Source organism: Sinocyclocheilus grahami, unplaced genomic scaffold, assembly GCF_001515645.1.
Source record: "Sinocyclocheilus grahami isolate Dianchi unplaced genomic scaffold, SAMN03320097.WGS_v1.1 scaffold439.1, whole genome shotgun sequence".
Lineage (NCBI taxonomy): Eukaryota > Metazoa > Chordata > Actinopteri > Cypriniformes > Cyprinidae > Sinocyclocheilus > Sinocyclocheilus grahami.
Window position 1 is genome coordinate 669,345 of NW_015505618.1, and position 12,326 is coordinate 681,670.

At 36.3% G+C, this 12,326-nt stretch overlaps 1 protein-coding gene across 2 annotated transcripts in view; it reads left to right on the top strand.

The window, feature by feature from the left end:
- The window catches only part of LOC107551994 (glycogen synthase kinase-3 beta), an 88,183-nt gene that overhangs the window by 41,468 nt on the left and 34,389 nt on the right, over positions 1 to 12,326 (top strand). For both annotated transcript variants that reach the window (XM_016233803.1, XM_016233804.1), the window contains exons 4-6: positions 9,030 to 9,140; positions 10,977 to 11,107; positions 11,713 to 11,819. In XM_016233803.1, the coding sequence (XP_016089289.1) occupies positions 9,030 to 9,140; positions 10,977 to 11,107; positions 11,713 to 11,819 (349 nt within the window). The remainder of the gene's footprint in view (positions 1 to 9,029; positions 9,141 to 10,976; positions 11,108 to 11,712; positions 11,820 to 12,326) is intronic.

Sequence of the window (12,326 nt, forward strand, 5' to 3'; positions counted from 1 at the left end):
CACTCATAACAAACCCTTGACATTTGACCATCATCACTTTTATGTTAAGGATGTAATTTTTTTTACTTTAAAATGCTTTCTATTTTCTGAGCTTAAAGGTGAAGTATGTAATTTATGTGCCACTAGCTGTGCTGAACTGCTGCGTTTTATCAAATGCATCGTTAGCCAACCCTGCGTTTCCCAAAACTAGTTCCAACAAACATTCGTAAACAACATCGCAAAGTTGTATGAATGGAACTACAGTTCTTGACCTGTGGTTGGAAGCATAGTTTCTTGTTAATATGGCATGTGGACTTCATGCTCATGCTCTTGGGCACAATAAGCAAGCTAATGTGCAGTACATACAATATTAATGATTCATAAAAGATGAATCACTGTCTGGCTATCTGTGATTTCAGTATGAGGATCATAATTTTTCAGCAGTATTGCAGCACACCATGACTGGATATTAGCACCGTTTCTTGATTGCTTTTGGCATCTGATGGAGCGCATGGACACGGAAATGACGACTTGTGATGTCATAAGAATGGATATTTTTCCTTCTATTTAAATCTACTTTGTAAAAAAAAAAAGTTGTTTCAACTTAGAGTAAGTGTTCACCTTAAAATTTTAAGTTTAGTCAACTTTAAATGTGAAGTTGTGCTAAGTGACAACTTGGGTAATTGAGTTGACAACTTGAAAATTTTAGAAAAGGCAGCATGAACACTAGTGTTAATTTCTTTAAAAAACTATGAAGAAAATGTTTCGTCGACAAGCTTTTTTCCCACAAATAAAACGAGACGATGACGAGACGACAGTAAGGTCAATAAACGATAACTGCAGCCCTCTACAGACACCTTGGCAATTGAATCGCCATTGGCTAGTAAATGTTTTAGTTTACTCGCCAGACTGATAATATATATATATATACAGTGGTGTGAAAAAGTTTTTGCCCCCTTCCTGTTTTTTTAATTGTTTGCATATGTCACACTTAAAAGATTCAGATCATCAAACAAATTTTTATATTACACTTCGGACTGGTGGTGGTGCTTTTTGGTCATTCAGTGTTTCTGTAAAAAATAAAAAATTGGGGAAAAAACTGATAAGATAATAATGATACGAATTCTACTAATAAGAACAATATAAAACGCACTAAGGATTAATGAGCTACTGGATTCATGAATATTAATCAGGTTGTGTGCGTTCGCTTGAACTGATTTGCTGAAATCAAAACAGGGACGATAATAGGCGAGTGCCAGCCAATGAGGTTGCTGTTTGCACATTAGTTCCGCCCACTACCGGAGAAAGCGGTAGTTCTTAAAAGCTGAACAATTCCAAAGGAACTCCGTTATTTTGACAGCAAAATACAACAAAGAATATAGTTTACGTAGCGCGTAAATTCTCTCTCTCCCTCTCTCTCTGCGTGTGTGTGAAACAAAGCAACGGCGAGTCGTGCGCCTAGAGTTTATGGTACGTTAAATACAGGTGTGTTGCACATCCATTGAGATGAACTAAAAAACAACACAGATCGCTTGGCTGAGAGTGAAACTCTGAAGCGCTCAGTCAGAGAGTGTTCGGCGAGTGAAAATATATCTGTGCTAAACTTATACTTAGCCTCCAACTCACACACTGGCGAGTAAAATCTGAGAATTTATTAGCAATTGGCTAATTTAGATATCATTTAGTCGCCCAGAGTGAAGAGTTAGTCGCATATGCGAGTGATTTACTCACAATGTAGAGGGTTGTAACTGTGACGTTGTTTGCACATGGCTAATTGCTTAATAATAATAATAATAATTAGGGATGCACCGATACTGGTATCGGTATCGGGCCCGATACTGGTCTCCTGTACTCGTACTCGTTAAAATGCCCCGATACCAAAACGCCGATACCACACAGCATGTGATAAGCGCCATATTCAAACAAAGAAACACCGACAACAGAACAACAGACAGCAGAAAGGAGTTAAGGATGTCTACTACGAAGTATATGTATGCAATGAATATAATGTTAAACAATCAGTATTAACACCTGTATAGCTGATGTGTGCGAGCTGATAAACAAAGCACGTTTTATTCTAAGCACACAGTGGATTGAGCATGCGGCGGCACAGATGCGCGAGCTTGTCGAGTGAATATATCTTTCTCACAGACATCACTGGAAAGCTTGTAGTTCGGTCGGATATGTCAAAAACAAGTAAGTAAAACAATGCACAAGTTACTTAACGGTAGGGAAAGAGAGAGAGCGAGAGAGAGAGAGAGAGAGCGCAGTTCTGTTGTGTGATCTTTGATGTTCACTCACTTAGCACACATCATTTGGATTAAAACTAAATCGTAAAAATAAGACCATTTATAGGGGCATTCACTATAAACATCATTTCTGACACAGTTTAACTCTGAGTTCTTGTCATATTTTATTACCATTTTCAAAACTATAGCGAATAAACTGTGATAATGTGAGAAATGTTGAAGGTGACTGAATACATTTTGGTTTGACTGTGTCTATTTGATAAATGAAGTTAACCAACTAACATTATGCATACTCTTTTGGTTTCTGTACCCAATATTAAAAAAATTGACAAATGCAATAAAAATATCGGTATCGGCAAGTACCAAAAATAAAAGTATCGGTATCGGGCGAGTACTGGAAAAAGTGGTATCGGTGCATCCCTAATAATAATAATATAAAATAAAAATAAAAAAAACACCAAAAAAATCCTCCCCGAACTTCCCGCTGCCCTGTATCTTGCTCTCTCATTGGCTGTAGGTCATCGCCGATGTATGTTTCAGTCAGAACTCATTTCACACAGCAGGATTTTGAATTCTCTCAGATCGCGTCTTTCAGGACAAAATTGCAGCATGTGCTTATCATTTGTTGGTGTGGACACTAATAAAGTTATCATTCTTAGTGTAAACAAACTTTACATAGCATGTACACCAGACAAAACTGAAGCACTGCAGCTAAATCACTGCCATCGTGATCAATGAAGCTGTCTACGCTGTAAACCTCCATCTGTGACACAGTCGCTCTCCAGTGCCATAAATGTTTAAGAACCGTCTCCACCAGTGACACATTTCGACCATCGCACCATCACAGCGCCCAGCAGTCAGTCTGTAGACTGGTTAGCTTCTCCCTATACTGTAATTTTAGCAGCTGCTCTGTGTTTTTTGTCTAGGGTAAACCACCATGAAATCAGAGCCCAGAGCATCTCATGGAGAGATAAAACACAAAGATAGAGAGAGTAGGCTGACGTAGGCCTGGAGAGAGAGAAAGAGATTAAAATCAGGCTTGAAAAGAGACTGTTCGACATAGATGAGGTGGCGTCATGTCTGGACGTGGTCTTCTCTCTCTCTCTCTCTCCAAACAACTTCCACTTCTGCTAAGTGGCACGATTAGTAGAAGTGTTGTTGTACAATGCGGACAGTACTCAGCTCTGGAGCCTGACTTTAGACCCATTCAGATGACTCTTACTACAGTCACAGGCTCTGTTCCACAGTCACAGGCTCTGTTCCAAAACATAGTGAGCAGACATGCTGTTCAGACTACATACTGTAGGCTTTGAAAGCAGCATCCTTAGTGAATTAGAACCTCATTTGCAGGGTCTGACAGTTTGCTCATTGTCACACCTTCCAAAGTCAGTCATAAGTAAGACCATTACAGGTTATTTAGCAGGATTTTTTGTTAATAATATATTTTTGTCTCAGTGATAATGAGCTTATATAGCTGTTTTCTCCTTGCAAGATGTATTAGTGACAAAGTCCTTCCCTTGTAAATACGTAGTGTTTAATTGTACTAAATGTGCACTTGTGTACTTGAAAACTTTAAAGTCTATTTAAAAAAAATAAAAAAATAATAATAAATAATAATTAAAGTGTCTGAAAACATTACATTAAGTTCACACCTAAGTTTATTCTTTTAAAGCATATTATTTCTGTAATAAGTACTATTTTTAAAAGTTTGCTGAAGTGAAGTTCTGGAGAGAAAATACACTTCCTAGATAAACCTCATATTATACAATATGATGTTAGGATAGTAACAGTTGTTTTATATAATATAGATGGTTTGAATTTGAAACCATTTTAAATGGGATTTTTACTCACATTTTTACTCACATTTGCCAAATATTTTGGATTCTGCAAGAAGTGATTTGAAATTGAGTGATCTGAAACTGAATCGTACAAATGATCATGTAAAATGTTTAAGAAATTACTCAGTTTTATGAAATGCTGTAACAAGAAAAAAACAAGTTTGGTAAAATAGTCAAATTTTTATTAGATTACGTTTTTTATTGATAATGTTTAGTAGTGAATGATTAATCACATTTATCTCAGTTTATGGAACATTAGGTACATTGTGAAAAAAGAATGCATCTCAGAAGGCAACATTTATGCTGAATGTCTTTTGAAACAGCCTTTATGTCTGGAGTGCTTTTTATGCTTTAAAATGCTGCCTACAGCAGGTCACTAGGTTTTCAAATAGAAATGTGTGTGTGTGGTATTAGTGTGCATATGTTAGCACATTCAGCTGATTGCTTTGAGCTTAACCGACAGAACATATTAAAGCCATCTATTTATGAATGGTGTAGGAGATGGTGTTACAGAGTCTTCAGAGAGGTACTGACACATGAGGAGATGCTGGGCCTCGACAACCACCAGCCGTTACCCATAATCTCTCTCTGCCATACTTAGTGGCCACTGATTTTTCCTCACAGAGGAGCCACACAAGACACGGATGAGTCAAAAAATACATCTACATAGACGACTCGGACAAAAATAGGAAGAGAGAGAGTGGTAGAGAGAGAAGGGCTCTTGAATATGCTACATGGACTTCTGTATTTCTGTGAAATAAATAGATTTATTCACATACTACAGTTATGAAGAATTTTGCATTTCTTCAAACTTACTGTCCAAAAGTTTGGGGGGGGAAGTACTTTTTTTTTTCTTCTTCTGATAATCACAGAGGATGCATTGAATTGACTGACAATAAAGACATTTATAATGTTACAAAAAAATTAAATTTAAATTAATTCTCTTTTTTACTTCCATTTATTAAAGAATTCTGACAAAAGTATCAGTTTCCACAAAAATAAGCAGCACAAATGTATTCAACATTGAATGTATCTTGAGCAGCAAATCAGCAAATTATAATGGTTTCTGAAGGATCATGTGACACTGAAGACTGGAGAAATTATGCTAAAAATTCAGCTTTGCATCACAGGAATAAATTAGGCCTACATTTTAAAATAAATTCAAATAGAAAATAGTTATTTTAAATTGTAATAACATTTTACTGTTCTGTTTTTTATTGTATTTTTATTCAAATAAATGCATACGGGTAAATTTTTCGAAATTGAGATTTATACATCATATGAAAGCTGAATAAATAAGCTTTCCATTGATGTATGGTTTGTTAGGATAGGACAATATTTGGCTGAGATGCTCTCTCTTCCTATTTTTGTGCCAAAACAAAATATTGAGAAAATCACATTTAAAGTTGTCCAAATGAAGACCCTAGCAATGCATATTACTAATCAGAAATAAAGTTTTGATATATTTACGGTAAGAAATTTACAAAATATCTTCCTGGAACATGATCTTTACTTAATATCCTGATTTCTGGCATAAAAGAAAAATCGATCATTGTGACCCATACAATGTATTTTTGGCTATTGCTACAAATATACCCCTGCGACTTAAGACTGGTTTTGTGCTCAAGGGTCACATTTGTTTGTAGTTTGATTCTTGAACAAATGACTCTTATGAACAAGTTCCATGTATTGAATCAGGCGAAGCTGTCTTGATTCCCTGTTTACTGAATTTTCGGTTTGATCAGTCTAATGAATCAGTTGATGAGAAAAGGTAATAAAAATAGCAATAGAATAAGTTAACAATAATAGCACTGTTTAGGAGTTATGTTTAGTCTTTACAACCCACTTCTTAAAGACTAAGGACTAAAAGAATCGTTAGTTGACTCACTAAGGAAACAGAATCGTTAAGTGGAATCAGATTCAGATCCAGAATAATTTATTTTCATTCCAAAAGATCAATGATTGGGGCGGCACTGTTTTCCAAACCGGGCTGGAGTTTCACTAGACACACTTCACATGTATGTAGTTAGAATGTATCTTCAGTTAGTGCATATAGCGTCACCTCCCTGTGTGTTTGGCTCTGACAGGAGCTGTTTGCGGAAGATACTGTTATAGCAGGGCCTGGGGACAGATGAGTGTCTACCTGTGGCTCCCTCACTGAGGGAGACGTTGACTACTGTGCCGTGAGCCACAGATCACCCAATCACATGCCCACAATGTCATGTGGCCACAGAGCAGCAGCCAATCACATGGCCCTGTAATCTGATGGGAGCATCTCAGGAGCCATTCGCCTCAGAGCTTCTCCGATCGGCTGTAATTGAGGAAGTGATGCTGTTGCTGTAGTGAGGCGGAGAGTGAGTCATCGCTACGACTAATTTTAGCTGCACAGCACAGTCAAAGGGTGGTTTGGGTTTTTTAGGAAATCAATTATTAGAGACTACTTATCAATCAGAGTCAAAGCGGAGAAAGAAAAACGACTTAGAGAGAAACAGTGGCACTGACTGATTCATTGCGTGTTCTGTCTTCGTGAAGAACAGCAATCACTGAATAGTTTGTTGCTTATAACTTGTATATGTATATATTCTTATATATTTTTAATTAATTAAAGGTGACATATCATGAAAATTTGACTTTTCCAGGTCTTAAGTGCTATAATCAGGTCTCCGGTGCATCTACCAACCAAGGAAATGTGAAAAAGATTAACCCAATCATGTTGTTTTAGTAAGCCTTTTTCTGCAAGCGTCTGAGAAAACGAGCGCATCTGATTTCGCTCCCTTGGTGACGTGGCAAAGGGATCTCATTATAATATTACTGCCCCTTAATCTGTAAATTTCCACCCACGGCGCTGTCATTTTGATTCCGCAAGCGACAACGGTGTACCAGTTCTAATGCCATGCCGAAAGTTTGAGCAAACATGCTAACTGTTCAGTCTTTGGCTGCACAGAACACTATTTAGAGTCCCAGCCTCAGAGGACACAAGAGAGCAGTGGATTTATTGATTTATTTAGGCTACTGTATATTGCTGCTGCCACACAGATCTAAAATAAACAAGCGATTTATTTCCCAGCTGTTCACAGACATAACCGACTGTTTTTGTAACTCATGTGTTTTTAACTTAAACTTAGTACTCACATGCTGTGACAGCCGCTTTCTGTCCGTGTGCTTCAGATGTGTGCGCTCAGAAAACCTTATATCTGAAGTTTAAACTCATATGGTTTAAAACGCATGATTTCAGTGTAAAAAACATGATCATCAGAACCAAAACAGATGTTTTTCAGCAGGTACCAGTCCAGATATAATGGCTAGCTCTATTCTGGAAAAGGGGGCGGGGAGCAGCAGCTCATTTGCATTTAAAGACACAGGCCCGAAAAACAGCGTGTTTCTGCTTCCACTCAAAATAAGCATTTGCAAAATGTTATAATAAATATTATGTGGAGTATTTTGAGCTGAAACTTCACAGACACATTCTGGGGACACCAGAGACTTATATTACATATTGTAAAAAGGGGCATAATATGTCATCTTTAATTAATTTATATATTTATTGATACTTTTCAAATTTAATGCAGGAATAGTTTATAAAAACTAAAGCTTGTCATCATTTACTCACCCTCATGTTGCTCCAAACCTTATGATTTTCATGCTGTTGTGAAACACAAAACATACACAAACACAAAAAAGGCAAGCTAAAATGACTACAATGACCAAATGATGGTACTTCTATTATTTTTATTTCATTTATTCAACCAAAGAAAGTTATATCAGTGAAAAATGTAGATGTCAAAAAACAATGTAGAACTCGAAAAATGAAAAATAAAAATAAAATATGACCACATTATGGTACCATTATTATTTATTTTTTTTTCAACAGAAGAATGTTATATGTCATGAAAATTATTTTTCTTTTTCATTTGGTTGAAATAATCCCTTTATAGTTCATATCTTATACATTTTCTATCTTTTATATATTGTTATATGTTTCATATTTATGCATCTCATATTTAAGTATCTTCATGCTTTTATCAGAGTAACTTCTATTTATTTATTTTACTACTTATGTTGCTAGTAATTATTTTTCAGATTTGACCCAGATATTAATAAAGGAATAGTTTACCAAATGTAATCATTTGCTCACCTTCCTTTCAAACATTTCTTGCTCTGGTGAAACACCAAAGAAGATACATAGCAAAACTTTTGGAGTGCTGTTTTACATATTTTACATTAAAAAAAAAGACAAGCTAAAATGACAAAATGACCACATTATGGTACATTTATTCAACAAAATAAAGTTATATGCGTAAAGGGTGAAATAGTCCCTTTATATTTTGTATCTATCTTTATATCTTTTATATTAGGATATCTTAGTTATTCTTATATTGAAGTATCTTGACAAGTGTAGCAGAGTTGGTTGGTTTGACTCAAGTAAATGAGCTCAGGAATGTCAGATCCAGCAGAAATAGACTCTCTCACAGCTGAACTTGTGGAGGAAGGAAGAAGGGCATAATAGACAGGATGTGACATCAGACGTGGGGTCAGAGTGGCCCTGTAGGCCACCCTATTGAGCTCTTCCTTTCCTTTAGTTCTTCAGGAGGATATGACTTCAACGTCTGAGCATGTATGTTATGTAAAGGTGATGGGCGCAATCATCGCTCGCTTTCAGGCACGGTTCCACACAATGCATGGCAGTCAACGTCCACAATGACATCATGCCAGAGAATTGACTGTTTTTGTGTCGCAGCTTTTTTTACGGTTCGCAAGTTGGTTGTTCAGTCATGGAGATATATGGAGGGATGTGGCGTATAAGACATTTTTAGCATAGACATTGACTCAGAGTCATTATCCTCTTTCATACTGAGCTGGTTTTATATATAGATTCACTGAAGTTATATATGTATGTGCTATAAAGCCTGACACTTTTAACTCTGTGACTTAAAGTATTTGCTTTCTTGTTCTCTGTCCACAGAAGGATGAGGTGTATCTGAATTTGGTTCTGGACTACGTCCCTGAGACCGTCTACAGAGTGGCGAGACACTACAGCCGCGCTAAGCAGACCCTTCCCATGGTTTATGTGAAGGTGCGGATTGTTCCTAATGTGTGCTTGTGTGAGTGATGTGTACATCCTGAATAAAAACCTTAGGTTTTGTTCCCGCTGGTGAGTATACGGGTCAGCCGAGTGTGTGTTGGCGTTTCTTCCCCCTCCTCCTGTGCGGTTTTGCGTCACCAGTGTCTTGACTGCTGTGATGGCATCATCACTGCTTTGTGCCGCGTCCTGAGCTATATCCTTCCTGCTATTGGCAGGATGCGACATAAATAGTCAAACACACACATACGTAAACATATGTAAAGATACAATTATATGTGAAAACTTTCCACTTAGAAGTTAAATTAGTGGTTCTCAACCAGGGGGTCTCAGCTCACATTAAAGAGGACATCAGGATTACTTAAAATTATTAAGGGCAAAACAAACATTTAAAGGGATAGTTCACCCAAAAATTTAAATTCTGTCATTAATTACTCACGCTCATGTCGTTCCAAACCCGCAAGACTTTTGTTCATCTTCGGAACACAAATTGAGATATTTTTGATGAAATCCGAGAGTTTTCAGACCCTGCATAGAGAGCAATGCAACTGACACGTTCAAGACACAGAAAGGTAGTAAAGGCATCGTTAAAATAGTCCATGTGACATCAGGGGTTCAACCTTAATTTTATAAAGCTATAAGATTATAAAGCTACAAGATTACTTTTTATGCAGAAAGCAAGCACAAAAAAAAGAGTACCATGACACATGCAGATTCTACTATACTCTCGTGAACGCACGTCGAAGACTGACACGGAAGAAAATATATTGTTGAATAAAGTTATTTTTGTTTTCTTTGCGCAGCTTTCTTTGCGTAGCTTCATAAAATTACGGTTGAACCACTGATGTCACATGGACTATTTTAACGATGTCCTTACTACCTTTTCTGGGTCTTGAACATGTCAGTTGCATCGCCCTCTATGGAGGGTCAGAAAGCTCTCGGATTTCATCAGAAATATTGATGAATATCATTCATTTGTGTTCTGAAAATGAACGGGTTTGGAACGACTTGAGGGTGAGTAATTAATGACAGAATTTTTATTTTTTAAAATTAAGTGTGATTTCTAAATGTAATGTAACGTCATGTAAATGGGAATTCCTCCATGGGAATTTTTATGAAGAATATACAATATTTTAATTATTATTAAAAAAATAATAATTTTCAATGAATATTTCATTAAACAAGTGTCATTATTTTTGTGCCATTATGTAAGGAAAAACATAATGGTAAGGGAAATACCAGTACACAACCTATTTACATTATTTTATTTGTGGAACAAAAAAGGTGTATTTTTGAAGAATTTTGTGGCCACATCTTTGCATATAATTAATGTGAATGTGGACTAGGGACTCACCACCATAAGAGAGGCATAAAAGTACTCCATATGACTCATGAACCATATTCCAAGTCTTGGTAATGAACAGATCAAAAATCATTATTCTCTGATAATCTTCCCCTCTCCAAAAATGGACAAATGGATATGATAAAATGCCATTAATATCAGTGGTGCCATATTTGCCATATTACTTCAGAATAGTCAAATAGAACACTTTTATGACCCTTAAAAAGTACTGTGGTGGTTTTTAAGTCATTTTCACTTTCACTTTCATTATATGGATTCACCTTTTGTGTTCCATGGACAAAAGAAAGTAATTTTGGATTTGAAACAACAGATCTGGAGAATTATCATTAGAGTTTCAGTAAATCATTTGATATTACAAGCAATATAAAAAAACTAAATTATATTATGCATTTTTAGGGTACCTTTTTTGTGACCTGTTTTTATGACCGCTTTGCTAACCTCATGACTTGTGTATATTTACTTTACAGTTGTACATGTACCAGCTCTTCAGGAGTCTGGCCTACATCCATTCCTTTGGGATCTGCCATCGAGACATCAAACCGCAGAATCTTTTGCTGGACCCAGACACAGCCGTGCTCAAACTCTGTGACTTTGGCAGGTCAGTTGGTAATCTCTTGATAGCCAATTCATAGGAGACAATGGTTTTCTGATAACCTTTCAAAGGTCCGAAAGCAACGCTTTACTGCATTTAACCTGAAAATCCCATAGTACACCTTACCAGAGGCCTCCAGATGGTCTCGCTATGCTCGGAGATATCTGTGCTGACCTCTGTGCTTTTCACATTTGTCTGCCTAAGAACACTAGTGAAGATTTTAGTTGAAGTGATATTTGGGTATCCATTTCTCCTTTGCCTTGCATCTGAAAACTAGGGCATGCGATTTTGCCTCTTGTTAATGAATACCTTATACTGAGGACTAGACAAAAATAATGCAAATTTTCCTTGAATGAGGACACAGATTAGCAGCAGTCTTCATGTACACTGCAAGCAGCCTTGAGATGCTTTTAAAATGTTAGCAACTCGCTTACCATCTAAACAAAGAAACCGTCTTTAGCTTTCAGGTCACTTTAGATCTCTTAGCTCATTTGCCATTTAGAGTTACTTTTAGGGGTTTATCCTGCCAATAAGCTCCACAAGGCAGAATATTTGAATGAAATGGTGATGTGTGTGATCAGAGATTGTTCAATCTGTCTTTTTGTTCGCAGTGCTAAGCAGTTAGTACGTGGGGAGCCCAATGTTTCCTACATATGCTCACGGTACTACAGAGCCCCCGAACTCATCTTTGGAGCAACTGACTACACCTCTAGCATAGGTACATGAGCTTTAATCGTACTACCATGCAAATCATTTCTGCTTCAAAAAACTACTCCTCCTTTATGTTGCTGTCACCTCTTATCATGATAAATATGCAAATTCATGACAAAAGGGACCCTTGTGAAAAAGAAGTATACTGTAGCATTTTTAAAAAGTGTAATTAAGTAAATATAATGTTTCCAGACACTTAATGACATGTTATTTGCAATTAAATACAAAGGTATTATAGTTTGATTTATAACAAATGCAGTTAGCTGAACGTTAGTTAGTTGGTTTGTTTTTTTGGCACACTTAATCAGGACTTAAGTATATCTTTAGTTTTAGAATTAGCATAATAACAATAATTATGTGTAACAATAATGTGTTTATGAACTAAAATTTTTACATTTTACATGTGCTTCAGTATATTAGTCAACACATCAAACTCAACAAAATATTAAAACAATGATTTAAAATGTAACATTACAAAGTGCATTTTTTAAAGTGTGTTAAGAAACATATTCAT